The 14,843-nt window shown below is 38.1% G+C and overlaps 2 protein-coding genes across 3 annotated transcripts; both read right to left on the bottom strand.

Annotated features, from left to right (window-relative positions):
- Positions 1-74: 74 nt before the first annotated feature.
- On the bottom strand, positions 75-8,643 carry LOC140761990 (conserved oligomeric Golgi complex subunit 6). Its single transcript, XM_073099569.1, has 11 exons — positions 8,331-8,643; positions 8,192-8,244; positions 7,756-7,903; positions 7,545-7,652; positions 7,072-7,139; positions 5,131-5,254; positions 4,911-5,057; positions 4,566-4,829; positions 4,206-4,490; positions 3,157-3,300; positions 75-798 (listed from the first exon to the last, which is right to left on the bottom strand). Exons 1-11 carry the CDS (start codon positions 8,547-8,549, stop codon positions 280-282), a joined length of 2,079 nt encoding a protein of 692 aa, XP_072955670.1. The 5' UTR covers positions 8,550-8,643; the 3' UTR covers positions 75-279.
- Positions 8,644-11,385: 2,742 nt separating this feature from the next.
- Positions 11,386-13,948, bottom strand: LOC140763371 (abscisic acid 8'-hydroxylase 1-like). 2 transcript variants are annotated; one of them, XM_073101537.1, is made up of 7 exons: positions 13,827-13,948; positions 13,173-13,651; positions 12,614-13,000; positions 12,332-12,509; positions 12,002-12,108; positions 11,799-11,917; positions 11,386-11,637 (listed from the first exon to the last, which is right to left on the bottom strand). In XM_073101537.1, exons 2-7 carry the CDS (start codon positions 13,635-13,637, stop codon positions 11,535-11,537), a joined length of 1,359 nt encoding a protein of 452 aa, XP_072957638.1. In that variant the 5' UTR covers positions 13,638-13,651; positions 13,827-13,948; the 3' UTR covers positions 11,386-11,534. The 2 variants fall into 2 exon arrangements, with proteins under 2 accessions (XP_072957638.1, XP_072957637.1); XM_073101536.1 differs by lacking the exon at positions 13,827-13,948 and having other exon boundaries at positions 13,173-13,816.
- Positions 13,949-14,843: the final 895 nt, after the last annotated feature.

Below are 14,843 nucleotides of genomic sequence, written 5' to 3' on the forward strand. Positions count from 1 at the left end.
ACAAATAAATAAATAAAACATAACTACGATCAAACCACCCTCATCGTCGGCAAATTACAAATAAGAAAAGAAGCTTAACAGGCAGAATAATGAATAGTATATTACTACTGTATTCCACCACTAGAGATCCAATTACTAGTTACCATTTCGCTGTTACCATACAAAAATGAATCGACAGCAATTTAGACTTCTAAATTTATAACAACAAATACCACATACTGAATCACGGATATAGAAAGCCTAGACTGATTAAAGATATAAGCAGCCTACAGAGGAGCCTCAAATTTCCAACATGGTCCTTATCTGATCAGGTGAATGCCTCACCAAAGACCTGGGATCAGGGTAACAGTTCTTCGGGTCCATTACTGCTTTATATATGAGCTCATAAGATCCTGCAAGTGCCCTTGCCATGCTGGTACATGCATCAGAACGCAACCGAGGAACTTGCAACTGCTCAAACTCTGGTAGAGAACCTTCAGTCCCAGTCACTAGTCCAAGGAATGCTCTTAAGCATTCTGATACCATCTGGGGTGACATGTCGCTGTAACTTGCTAAGGGCGTAGGTTCATTATTGCTGGCATCAACAATCAAGTCCCGGAAGTAAGACATCTTATTCAACAGCCCACATCGCCGTAGAATGGCTTCTACTTCTTTCTCAACAAGGACATTTATATGCATCTCAATCGTAGAGGACAAGCTATGCACATAATTTGCAGCTACTTCTTGTCCTATTAGTGGTTCCTGAATAGCTGACAAACAGTTGATGAGGTAGATTGTAGATGAAGTTTCAGCAGCACTCTGCATTCAGTAAATAATACATAAAAAACTTGGAATTAGAACTAAAATGTCAATGTCACAGACTCACACGTAAGAAGAACTACCCTACAAAAAATAATATTAAATGCACAAGTTCGTCAACACAATCTGCCTTGCTTTATTAACTTAATGATTCCATTATAGAAATAGAAATGTTTAACGAGTTACTGGCATCAATAATTCCAGTTAAATTTGTGAAGAACAGGACAAAAATGTACCTGGGTCAGGATAAAAATAAGAAATGTTTCTATTAGACACAAATTAGGTGTAGCACCCATGGAGCATAAGTGATGTGAGAATAGCTTTCAGAGACTACACAGTGAAGCAATGAGTGGCTTCACTCAAGAGGAGGATTCTTTTGGGAAGAGAAGGCCAAAAACATCACAGGATGTAGTTCCAGAAAAGGACAAAATATCACTAGACTTGAGACAGCCCTTTGTACTAATAGATATAAATGGAGAAAAAAGACCTATATACCCGGCCATAAGTAAAGGAGACTACAGGCTTGGTGCTGGTTGTCATCCTTAATGACTTCCAAAATCTGAACACTGCTTTGATTTCCTATCATATTTTAAAATTTTCAATCATAACTTAGGATATATGAAGAATGTTCAGAAAATGACTAAGACTAAGGGTGACAAATATTGACCTGATCTTATAACTTGGCATTTAATCGTGTTTGAGTTTAGTTTAATGGGTCAACTCGCCTAACCTAATTATTAATCGGATCGTGTTTGGATTTATATTATTGACCCATTTTAACTTGTTTGACCCGTTTAAATATACGGGTTGAATCGAATTGGTTCGGATCAAACCGCAACCATATATATTCTAAATATGCCTAACTCCTAACTGACTCACACTCTCAATCTCCAAATAGCAGCAGCCACTCACTCTCCCAAACCTTTTCTTCCACCCCACCCAATCCCTCTTTCACTCCTTCCTCCTTCCTCCTCCCTCACCCCCCAAGGCTCCAACCCAAACCCTCTTTCCCTTTCTTCCCCAAAAGACTTTTGTCTCCCCAACCCCCTCTTCCTCCTCCTTCAAGCTCCCCTTCTGCCCTAAAGGATCTGCAAGCTGCCCTCCTCCAACCCCTCCTCCTAGAAGTGCTCAAGCCGGCAACTATCGACAACTCCTTCGAACTAAGTAGGAAAAAGAAATGAAGAAAACTATGAATGGAAGCATGAAGGTGGTGTGCATGACTGTGCTTCCAACTACATTTCCTGTTGATGTAGCTCCTCTTCTAGCACATTCCAATGCTCTAAATTACTCTCCATTTTTTGTCAATTTAAAGTTCAATTTGACAAGTAGATCTCATTCTATGATGCTTTTCTTTTGTAAATTAGAGCTTTTGTTTTGCATCTAGGCTTGAGTCAATCTTTTTCTTCTCCTTCCTTTCCCTTGGTATCCACCCCGAACTTCCTTCTACGGTCGAGATTAATCCTCCGTCGCTTTTCCTTCCTCACTCCAGCAACCAATCATTCCTATAAACTCCTTTCTTCCTCCTCATCTTATTTAAATATTATTCCATCCACCATGACTATCATCATTTTTCGTAACTCTAACCACATCGGCAACTTCTATCATCCACGTCCATCCCGCCATCTCCTGACATTTGGTCATTAATTCTCTCATATCTTTTGATTTGCCTACCCGATCGACTAGACTCCAGTTGCATTGGTTTCCTAACTTTTAGAGAAATAATATTTCTGAATCTCAGATCATTTCAATAGTTAGATTGATCCCTATTACCTTTAAAAGTTTCGTATTTTGTTCTGTCCAGAATAGCAACTCGGATCAACAATCATCTTCCTCGAGAGTAATTGCAACATTGAGTTCATCTCATATTATATTATATTTTAAAAATGGAAGGTTGATCCATGGGACAAATTTTGTGTTGCAAAAATTGTTAATCGAGTTAATCATTTTGTGTTAACATGTCACATGTATCCGACCAATTCATTAAACGGGTTACACGGGTTATGTTGTGTTACCCGTTTAATAATCGAGTCGTGTTCATGTTTATTAAATTTAAATCGCTTAATAATCGGATCACGTTCATGTCGTTGAATTTGACCCGACCTGAATTTAAACTGACCAGCTTGCCACCTCTAACTAGGGCCATGCAAAATATCACTAAACAATAGCATTCTATAGAGGGCACTACAACATTGAATATAGTAGGAAGCTATGAATATTATTTCTATCATAATCATGTAATTAACATGCTTATTTCTGACTAGATATGAACAAAGAATAACTTTAGGATATGTGACTTACTAATTACTAAAAGGATAATACACTAAACATATGATACAAAACAAAACAACAGTTACCAACCTGTGTTGATGTGGAAGCACTTTTGGTTAGAATTGCATCAACTGACAAAGAGTCCCTATTAGCTGGGCCTAGATCAGAGCTAGTTCTACTTCTCCTTGAATGTGAACCTTTTGACTTGTGGGCCTCTGCAGCTTTCTCGCACATCTAGAAAGGTAGCATCAAGAAAATTATAAAACTTACAAAATTAGGGTGGGAGGGGGGGCAAATTGAACTTCTTCATGTAAAAGAGGAAAAGATAATCAGATCCATGAAAGTAGCAATCAGTGCTTCAAAAATTCCTTTATGTATAGCATCCAAACACACTCAATCAGAATTCAGAAAATCACGAAGGGTGTTAAGATGATTAGATTAGATATGAAGCAACAAATTATGCACATCTTTGAATAAGTGAACCTAGTTTATGCAAATTATGTAATACATAAGTAGCACATAATATAACATAACAGACATGAGTCCTGCATACATGTCGCCCATAATCACAGAAATCAGATTTTAGGTAGCTGTTTCTATCAAGTCAGCACGCATCAAATGATACCAACAAAGAACCATGTTAAAAAATAAATAGTAAGCCCATAATGCATATGTCGAATTTGCATCAACACATTAATATATAACAGGTCTAAAGAACTTACATTTAACCGTGATCCGGTTTGAACAGCTTAACACTAGCATCACTATAACTTGTACTATGTTTGAACATATTTACACTGGCATCACGATAACTTGTATGAGACCTGAAAATGGGCAGTCACATGTCGAACATACTTTATGGCAGCTTTGTTTAGAGTATATGGCTACAGGATATGGATACAGTTCCTTTTGTTGAGACATCTATTTTGCATCTATACGATTGCTCCTTTCGCTGGTTATTTTAAGGTCTACCAAACACATCTGGTACTTACATGAGGAGACCTTAAAATTACTTCACGAGACATTTAAACATGGAAGGTTATCACATCAGCATAATTATATTAGCATGATCATGATATTTTGATGCTCCTTCTCAACATAGAATGACAGGAAACGAGGAAAACAATTAATAGACACACCTGAACTATTGGATCAATTAAAGCAGTAATAACAGGATCAAAGTCGGTCTTCTTTCCAGAAGCAGGAACCATCATGCTGTTGTATGTATCAATAAGCTCGAGCAACAAGGAAACTCCTTCCCTAACAGCTGATGGTGGAGATAGATCAACTGCAACCAGGGGAGGATACCTCAATAGTTTTTCTCCCTGTGTCTTCAGAATATTGAAAAAGGTCTGCTGAGCAGAATCCTTTAGTAACCAAAGTGTATTGCAAAGAGCTGTTTCTCTACCCAGCAAATCTGATATCTGTGTTAGAAGCATAAAATCAATTTAAGACAAGGAAAATATTGCATTTAACTAATTACTGCATGCAAATCTTACAGTATAGCTATAAAACTCCAGAGTATTGCTCAGTTTGTAGGAAACTATTAGGCTAGGTTGAGACTGCAAAACTTGATCAACTCGAATTTTGAATGGTCGGCATGCTCCTTCAAATATTCTATCTAGAACAAAAGTTATGTCAGTTTCTGGCTTCAACGAATCACTTTCAGGATTTTTGGACAATTGGCAAGCAGTAGATCCTGAATCAGTCATTGCATCCGGATCGAGTAATACAAAGACAAGTTCTCTTTCAGAAGCCAGAGCCTTCTCACAAAGCAAGCATCAACACATTAGTGTAGCCACAAATACTAACAAAAATCTAAAAGTGAGATCAAAGAAGCAAACCTGATGTAGCCATCCCAACATATCCCCTACATAACGCAAAGGGTCATGAGCATGCACTTCAATTGGTCTAGGGAGCCCTCCGGGTCCTCCTCGTGTAAGTGCACTTATAAATCGTCTAAACAAGGCATGGTGCCTCATATTTGCAACCTAATAGCAAGCATTCAGTCTTACATCAGTAAGTCTGAGTCATAAAGGATATCAATAAAATATTATCTCGTACCTCTTCTGCGCAGTATTTAAAGAGAACAGGCCTTTCCTTTAGACAACGAATAGCTGTTTTCAGAAGATCACTTACTTCAGGATTATCACTATCACCTAACTTCTTACATTCAATTTGAACCCACCTAGAAGGACAAAATAAATGTCAGCCATATTTATGCATATGCATAATGAGAGGGCCTAGTAAATTTGTCAAGGTCAACTTCATAAATGATAACATATCACTATTCAAGGACAAAGGCTCCTTAAAGAAACCCATCGCCTCTACTTCCTACTGCATCCAAGCTCTCATTCGCACCACCTTTGCCTTCTGAATGCACAAAATTACTTGGACAGTCTCTGTCAAAATGTTCTTCCTAATGTATCACACTACTGTCATTATCCAACACCAGGGTATCCTAACCGATATCCATTGCCTCATCTACCTACTGACTTTAGGCTCTCAAGGCACCACCCTTGTGTTCCAAATGCACAAACTTACTTGGATTCACCATTTTTTCCTAATGTAGTTATTCTTGGGTTAGCCTTTTTGAAACCCAAAAACACATTACATCTGTCTCAGGCGTTTATATTGAATGCCTACAAACACCTAGATAAAATGAATCGAAGATCAGGGTAACCTAGCACATTCCAAAAAAAAAGGTGGTATCCCTAATTCTAGATAAATTGGCTAGCCAATTAGTCAACTGATCACATTCCCTCAAACATGAGCAAGCTTGATCTTGTCAAAAGAAAGAGATAGTATTTATAAATCATAATCTTCCATAATGTTTATGTTTATGTTTATCCCCCATGGACAGTTGTGATTTGAAAGTAATAAGCAGAAATATTGTATCCATTCCCACCACTGCCTTAGAATGAGTTTCCCCTTGCTTGCCAAAATGCAGTCCTCTGAATCATTGCTCCCACCATCAACACACTTGATTCTAGCATTCTTAGCATAGCATTTACCCAGACCTCATGCTCATGCATGAGACATCTTCATTGCCCTACATGCTTATTTGCACACTGCATCTATTTTATGCTTGCAGACAGTGATATTTATAACTATCGATATTAGTGCGCTCCAGTATTAAACAACATTTGTCAACCAAATGTGTTTATTACTTTATTGTAGAATGCCATGACAATGGCATCAGAGTTTCACTAGACTGACGAGTGCCAGGGAACCCTAAGCATCCAAACACATCAACAAAACCAACATTTGCTATCACTGGGTTTACCGCATTCATACTGTCTGTTAAGCCTGACACCCAACCCCTTCTCCTACACCAGAAATGATGTAGGACTACTTGCCTAATAAGGGATACCTAATTCAGAATACAAGGTTGCCACATGGCAACTAGTAGTGAACTGATAGGATTAGGTTTCAAGTAATTGAATCAGAGAAGAAAGTGGAATTAATCAGGTGGAATTAATCAACTGTAAGGACACAGAACAACATCTAGAGTAAACAAGAAGAGAATGACAAAGTCACAAAGAAAATAAAGAGATCTTCAGGAGATCTTTAAGACATCAAGGGATCTTGAGAAATCTTGTAGACATACAGACTTGAGACGAGAGTAGAACACGGCGAAGATGGAGAGGCACAACTTTAAATGATTGTTTATTGCTCACATTTACTTTTCTTTCATAAATTTCAACTTTATTTATTAAGTAGGATGGGGAAAATGATATAACTTGAACGCATACAGGAAATGAATGAATTAATATCGTTCTATCTTATGGGAGAGTAACACTATCTTCTTCGCTTTCATCTTTCTCTGCTCAACCTATATATCCTTAATGTTTTTACTATCTCTTAGGCCTAACCATCAAACTCCTTTGTTCGTCTACATTATCAAGACTCAAAACTCTAGCAGGTATGTCAAGCTATAACATGTGGGGATCTAAAATATTCTATAGGTTGGGAAAAAGTTAGAGACTCCATACTAAATTATACCTGCATAGTCTTTCATAGGCTCCTTCTTGGTATACGGACATCATATCCATCAGTTCCAAACCTGCACGCTGCAGAAAAAAACACTCAATCGAGCTAATTTTTAGAAAAAAACAGAAAAGGCATCATTTAGCAAACAAGCTGCTTGAAACTTCAATATCTTCAGCCATCTCATCTTTAAATCAGGACAATATAACAATACTAGTAATAATAACACAACTAGATGAAGGATACAAATCTGATAAAACAAGCTATTTGTGCCAATTTGCATTATATGACGATAGTTGTCTAGGAATCCTTCTAGCAAGTAGAGTGCTTGAAATTTTGGAAATTAACTTAAGAAATAGGTAACCGAGCAGTATGAGATCTCAATTGTTACTTTAATCTTTGCAGACAACATTGCCTTAAAAGTTTATTAATGTAACTTGTTGAGTCGAATTAAAATAACCAGAAAGACTGAAAGAAGAGTGTATTACCTGGTGATGTGTCCGTAGGAGTATCTTGCAGTTGGCGTGAATTTCTTGTACATGGGAAAGAGCCTTAAAGAAATTCTCATTCAACTCTTCTTCCCGTAGTGCATTTATCTAAAATCATAAATTTGCTATTCACAGGTTACAGATGAATTAGGAAACGTAAAAAAGCTGCGATAAATAATTGTGAGAAGCATCATAAAGCTTCCATAAGTACCTCTCCGTTAGAAAGTTGGTAATCGCGAAGAAAACATGAGACGATTTCTTGCCGTTGAGTGGTCATCTCTAATTCCCGTTGCAGTCTCTCGGTAGTACTAATTATATCCCCTGTACTTGCACTACAACTGCTCAGTACTTTCTCAATCCTGTAAAGACAAATGTGTAAGCTCTAGATCGGATACAAGGGAATGCTAGACCATCTAATTGACAATGACATTTACTAGATCTTTATGAATAGTAGTCACAATTCGTAGATAAAAAAGAAAATTTAGTCTTCCACGTCTGACGTGCTTCTCTTTCTTTTTCGGATCTTAACCATTTGATGCAACAAAATGTAAAAATCGAAACCAATTTTGCAGTATCATTTCATTGAATTAGGGTTTATGAATTATAGAAAGGAGGGGAGACGTAGAGGAAGCATTTGAAGGACGTACTGATCGCAGCATTTGGTCAGCGCGTTCACCTCCCCCTCGACTCTATCCAGCGCCTACAGATAAATAGATATAGATAGATAGGAAGTTTCGATGATCTCGTTATTTAGCAAAAGAAGAGAGACGGAGGAGAAGGTGGGACCTGCTGAGCGGGATGGGATGCTTGGAGGAAATGGTGGTTGATGGCGAGGGCACGCTGCTCGATAGAGGACTTGAGGTTCCTTCGGGCCTGAGGGGTGTTGTCGCCGTAGAAGGTGGAGAGCGTGGCGAGTGAAGCCACCAGATCCGGGTTGTCTGTCCGCGTCTCCACCACCTTCTTCAGCCTCCTCGCCAGCCCCGGAGCCAACGTAGTCATCGCCATTCTTCTCTCTCTCTCTGGTTGGGATGGATCGAGATCTTCCCTCCTGCTTCCAAGTCGGGTAAGAGGAGAGATGAAAGCCGGAAAAAAGGGGGGGGGGGGGGGGGGGGAGGGGACCGCGTTTCTCCTACTGGACGACAGAAAAATAAAATGGAAAAACAAAATACAATTGGGCGAAAATCCAATATAATTTTCCTTTTCCTTCTTATCCTAGCATAAGTTTTTCTTTCTACCGGTGCATCTACCCCTATTTTTACTTTTGTTTTAAATTTTCCTCATATCCTCTCTTATTTAGACAATCTCTTCATTCGCTTTTAACAGTTCTTTTTTCTCTAACTATATCTTCTCTTCTTTCCTCCCATTTTTCAATCTGAAATACTAAGAGAAATATCTCTACTTGGTAAACTCTCATTGCTTGAGAGCTGTGTTTAATCTTGAAAAAATCCTAAATATGTATTATCATCTTCATCCTTAGTAAAATCTTTCAAACCCAATATGAGTGATGTAATAGATATAATCCCACTTTTTTCTTCTTTTTTGTCAATCGATTTTATTGCTTCTTTATTTAATTTTGATCTATATGATTACATTTTGATATATAGAATTATATAAGTTTTTGCTAATGTATCTATAGATTTTATTAGTTTATATATATAATTTGAATATATATGTTTATATAGATTTTATAGTTTATGCATGTAATTGTGCTCTGAGAAATTATGTAAGTTTTTGTTAGTTTATCTATGAATTCATGTATTGGTATACTTGTATTTTTGGGATTCAGTGTTAGTATTTAGAGATTCCATTGTTAATATTTATGTATTATAGTATTATATATTGATTTATAAATAATATTTTGGATTATTTATTATGTAGATATTTTATCTTTCTGTTTAGATTTCATTTCTTAAAAAGTTGACTTGAGTACTCAAAGAGATAAGAATATGAATAAAAGTTACACAAACAAGATGGAAAGATTAAAATTAACAAAAAAATTCTATAATTTGGCTCTCTCTCTCTCTCTCTCTCTCTCTTCTTTCCCTCAAACTCTTTATTTATTTCCTTTGTTTCCCACTATCGTCCTCACCACTGAATAGCGCTGGTGAGTTTCCTCCTGCTTTCTCTTCCTTCCTTTTTCTCTTCTCTTCTCTCTCTTTTAAATAAGCTCGTTGAAACTAAACCACCCAATACCTTTCTTGCTGGCTCGGATTCACCTCCTCTCTCCCTCCCCTTTTCTTTTCTCTTATTACTCTTCTTTTTTCCCTTCTTCTCCTTTTCTTCTTCTACATTGTCCCTCCTCTCCTTCTATTTATTTATTGTTAATTATCCATTTTATATTAATTAGTTAATTAAAATTTAACTATTTGGGCAGCTAATCACTTTAAGATTATGCACTTACTATTATAATTATTAGTTGATTATAATTAGTAAAATTAGTAATTAACTATATTTACAATCGTTTACATGTATATATATATATAACTTCTATATTCTAATAGATTAATTTTATAGTTTTATTAATTATAATCAAATTCATGTATATTTCTACTCAAGTTCATAGTTATCTAATTTAAACATATATTATTATGTATAAATAAAATAATATAACTGCCTATTTATTATACATGATTGAATATTCAATGACTATGTTATACTTATATTTTATTTATAACTATCTAAATTTTATATAAAAAGAGTAAACATTTTATTCTTATTTTATAACTAGCATTTTATAACAATAATATATTTATAATATAAATCTACTTATTTAATAAAAATAAAAAGAGTAATTCTAGAACCATCATATATTTACTCGAATATATCCAAATCGGAGGTTTTCGGACATTTAATGGATTTCTTGTAATCTGTGTTGTGATAGTAGTTCCATGGAACCTTGGTCCTCTTCTGTTGTGCCCTTGACTGCTGGCATGCTACGTATCTCATCACTGTGCGCTGCTCTTTGTCCATGAAACAGTGAAGAAAAAAGAAAAAAAAAAAGAGTTACCTGACTTGCAATATGCTACCTACCGTTTCCTCATCCATGTCTATCGAGAAGGAAAAGGAGAGTGCCATTAAAAGTATCTTCTTCAGTGATTCTCGTCTATGTCAAAGGTTCTGTTTTGCTTGTTCAGTGAATTGGATAAATCTTGTTCAGTGAATTGGATAAATCTGAAAGTGAGGCTTGTCAAGAGTACCATCCTTAGGCATGCATTCGTACCTTTCTAAGTACAGTAGTTGTTGCCAAATAAGGAGAATCATCGCCTTTGCGAGTCCCATCGGGTTCTCTAAGAACAACATTTTCACGGATGCTTATGATCCGCAGCAGTGGAACTTTTGGCAACTATTCTGAAGCAGTCAACTCCATAGTTAAAAATAGCGATAACCAGCAGCAATATTAGTTACCTATATGTAGTTGTCTAATGTGATTGATTCTGGGCAGATTGGCCCACGAGGAATACTAATCTCTCTAGGTCTCAATCATGTGTATGTTTTTGCTGGCATTCTTCCAACATTGAAATGTAATAAGTTCTTCGAAGGGTGCCGTCCTGTCAGAAACTGACCCTTCTGACGTGGTAATTCGAAAGCACCTCTCATTGGGTATGGATCAAGTTACCTCCAAATTTGTGAAACTTTAGTGCATGTGAATTGAGTTTCAGCCGTGTTAGGTGATGCTGCCCTGTTACCATCTAGGCAACTCACATGAATCTAGATAGACTAGTATAAAATAATAGGCAATCGGTCTTGTCGGCTCGCAGTCTTCTGTTTCGAAAGCTGAAAGTTTAGAATGCATAAAGATTTGACAATATTCGTTGATTATGAAATTGAACGATCTGTACATGCAAATTGTATGCTCTGCATTCACCCCAATATACATATGTATACGTCTGTTTGGGTGTTCTCTCCCTCTAATGGCAATCTCTTCCATCAACTGCCTTCTCCCTGTTTCTAGACTGACATTGATCAGTCGATCGATGCTCCTAGTTAGAACTATTCTGAAGTCGTCCTGCCATAGAAAGTCATGGGCAATCCTTTCAGCGGCAACACGAAAGGTGCAAACTGGATTCCGTCCCCGGACCGCGACATAGACCACCTGAAAGAGAAGGCGCATCTCATCAGTGATGTCGTTGATGTTGATAGAGACGAGACCAAATTCTTCTTATATCAGAGATAGAGGAGAGTATAAGCCGTAGATTGTGGATGGATGGATGGATGCATGCATGCCTTTCGCCTTTGTGTTGAGTGGTCGGTTACCTGTATCTGGTGGTGAGGTGATGAAGCAGAACCAGCATCTCCAACTTGGCCAACTGATTTCCAGGGCAAGAGTGGGTCCCCTCTCCAAACGGCATGAAGCTGTTGGGCTTCGGAGCAACCTGAAAAGAGAGAGAGGCCAGAGGAGGAATGAATTGATCAAGACAGCAGAAGGTGTTTTTGTTGTCTCTTAATTATTTAATCACCTCAAATCTGGAAGGATCAAACTTTTCTGGGTCGGGAAAGTTGTCCGGACTGTGGAGAATGTTCCTGAATAGAGGTAGCACTTTCCATCCTCTTGGAATGAGGTACCCTGTATTACGAATATATGTGACCCCACTTATCAAAGCTATCACCATAACGCGAATTAAAGGGGTATTATTATTATTATTATTATTATTATTATTATCATTATTATTATTATTATTATTATTATTATTATTATTATTATTATTATTATTATTATTATTATTATTATTATTATTATTATTATTATTATTATTATTATTATTATTATTATTATTATTATTATTAACCTTCGTACTCCACATCTTCCACTGCTTCCCTGAAGGTGAAGGTTAGGATGGAAGACACCCTCATCGTCTCCTGAATCACCCTCGAGGTCATCGGCATCCTTTCAGTGTCGGCCCAAGTCAGCGCCTCATCGCCCCCCTCTCTCATTTCTTTGAGTTTCATGATTTTCTCTTGCTCTTCCTGGGAGATTTATTTATTAAATTAAGGCCATTGAAATGGAACTTGCAATATATAGGTAAGTAAGAAGAAATTAAAGCTCATCAATTAATAAGGGTTGTTCTTACAGTGACTGCTTTTAGGACACTTGGATTCTCTCCTAGGTACTTGACGATCCAGGTGAGCACACTTGCGGTGGTGTCCCTTGCGGCGAAGATGACCCCAATGATGTTGTCCGCAATCTGGCCATCAGTCAGGATCTCTTTGGCTTCCAAGAAAAAAGCGAGCAGGTCATTGGCCTCTCCCTTCCTCTGCCGCCTGGATAAAATTATCTTGCCAACAATCTGACCCAGCTGCTTCCTTGCCTTCATTGCCTTGTGGAAGAGGGTGCCGGGCAGGTTGATGGGCATCGAGTTATAGCCTTTCTCCAGGGTGTAGTAGCATTGCTTCAGTTCCTCAACATACGAAATCTCCTCCTTCCCAAATATAGATAGCAGTGCCACGTTTAATGCGTACTGCAAGAAAACAGATCGAACACATAATCTACTAATACATACAAGCTAAGCCCGAGATGACCTTTTGTTTTAAATTTAAATTTTCTTTTTTCCTTTTTTTTCTTGAAAGAAGAGAGGATCAAATTTTGTATACATGAGAGGAGGCCAAGGGGCTAGCATCCGATCTACTCACCGTCTTCATTTCTTGGAAGGTGTTGATCGTGCGGCCATCCCACGAAAGGAGGGCGCCAACGGCGACTGCCTCGATGGAAGCGACGGACGAACGGATGGCTTCGGGCATGAAGGCACGCAAGACGAGGCGGCGCAGGCGGGCGTGGTAGCCACCTTGCTGGAAGAAGATGGCCTGTGGGCCCAGCATCCGCTCCTTGCTCGCCGGGAACGTGGGCTTGAACAGGTGAGCGCGCGTTGCCAGCACGAACCTCGCCGCCTCCGGGCTCGATACCATGACGCAGGGGCAACCCAATATGTGGGTCTTAAATATAGGGCCATACCTTTTCTGTTTGAGGGCGAAGAAGTTGTTGGGATTTTTGCCGGAGAAGAGGTGGAAGGTCTCTCCGATATAGGGCCAACCCATTGAACCTGGCGGAAGGGGCAGCTTACCCTTTGCAGCAGGGGAAGAGAAGTCCTTTAAGGCCATATAGCAGAGGAAGCCTAATAAGACGAAGAGAGATGTAATGAGGAAGAAAGAGGAGGAGATGGCAGTTGGACCCACACTAGAGGCAGAACTCATGTTAGCTACTTGCTAATTAGTTCCAATCGGAAGAACTAGCTATACAACTGCCCAAATATCTATATGTAATGGTGTGATAAGGAGTAGGAGACGTACGCAATAAAGAGAGATGGGTACTTATATAAGCGGTGGAGGAATATCTACAGGGAGCAGAGAGGGGGGCGGCGGGGGCGGTGTTAAAAGGAGCAACAAAGTAATCTCTTCTCCAGCTCACTGCATCCTAGGAACACCAACGTGTCATGGCGACAGGGAGGGTCTGGGAAAAAAGAAAACCCGAGAGAGAGAGAGAGAGAGAGAGAGGCCCGGGAGTTGAGCTGAAAACAAAGGCGTAGAAAGGAAAAGGTGAACTAGGAGAGTGGCGCGTTTAAGCGGGGGTGTAACGGAAGGTGGTGCGTTTTGGACGTATGAGATTACAACTTTTCTTTCGTTTGGATCTTTTAATTGTTGTACTGAACAAAAGTGTACGTAAAACGGATGTATCAAGAGCTGGAAATCCACCAAAACGTACAACGATCTTGGTTACCAAACTATTAGGTAAAACAGTCGCGTAGTAATTGCAATCCATTATCCTAGCAAGAGTGGCTGATGTATGAAAACTGCGAGGGAGTCATTTTTGGAGCAGCCTCTCCTTTTTGTTTGGGGATTTTGGAAGCTAATTTTACTCATTTAACACGTCCAATGCTCTTCCATACTCTTACTCTTGTTTGCTACTCTTTATTATTATTATTATTATTATTAGTGCTTGCTATTCTTTTTATTATTATTATGCAAAGCTAATTGGGACTGTTCAGCCTCTGAAATATATAAGCAGTGCTTTTTTCCTTCTCAAACGACTTACTCGTGAAAACGCGTGAATCTTAGATATTTCTCCGCCACTTTAGTAGATCTCTCTCCTTAAAGATTTTTTTTTTATACGTATATCTTTTAATTTTTTTCTATGTGTTTATATACTCTTTTAAAATTAATATTCCTTTTTGAAACGCCTGCTTTTTATTCTGCATAAATGGCCCTTGAAATTAGTTAACAAAGTCAATTTTTTTTTAAAAAAAGGAAATTGACAGTATTATCTATTTAACAGTAAAAGATAAAATAATCTTTATTAGAGACCACCTC

This window comes from Typha angustifolia, chromosome 7, assembly GCF_048772165.1.
Source record: "Typha angustifolia cultivar Huaian chromosome 7, ASM4877216v1, whole genome shotgun sequence".
NCBI classification, from domain to species: Eukaryota; Viridiplantae; Streptophyta; class Magnoliopsida; order Poales; family Typhaceae; genus Typha; species Typha angustifolia.

Coding starts and splice junctions, on each gene's coding strand:
- LOC140761990 (XM_073099569.1), bottom strand. CDS start 8,549: ATGGCGATGACTACGTTGGCTCCGGGGCTGGCGAGGAGGCTGAAGAAG. Junction 5,255..7,071: donor GCCTATGAAAGACTATGCAG/GTATAATTTAGT, acceptor TTGTCCTTCTAG/GTGGGTTCAAATTGAATGTA. Junction 5,058..5,130: donor TTAAATACTGCGCAGAAGAG/GTACGAGATAAT, acceptor GCTTGCTATTAG/GTTGCAAATATGAGGCACCA.
- LOC140763371 (XM_073101536.1), bottom strand. CDS start 13,730: ATGAGTTCTGCCTCTAGTGTGGGTCCAACTGCCATCTCCTCCTCTTTC. Junction 12,109..12,331: donor GGAAGATGTGGAGTACGAAG/GTTAATAATAAT, acceptor TTCGTAATACAG/GGTACCTCATTCCAAGAGGA. Junction 11,638..11,798: donor CACCTCACCACCAGATACAG/GTAACCGACCAC, acceptor CTTCTCTTTCAG/GTGGTCTATGTCGCGGTCCG.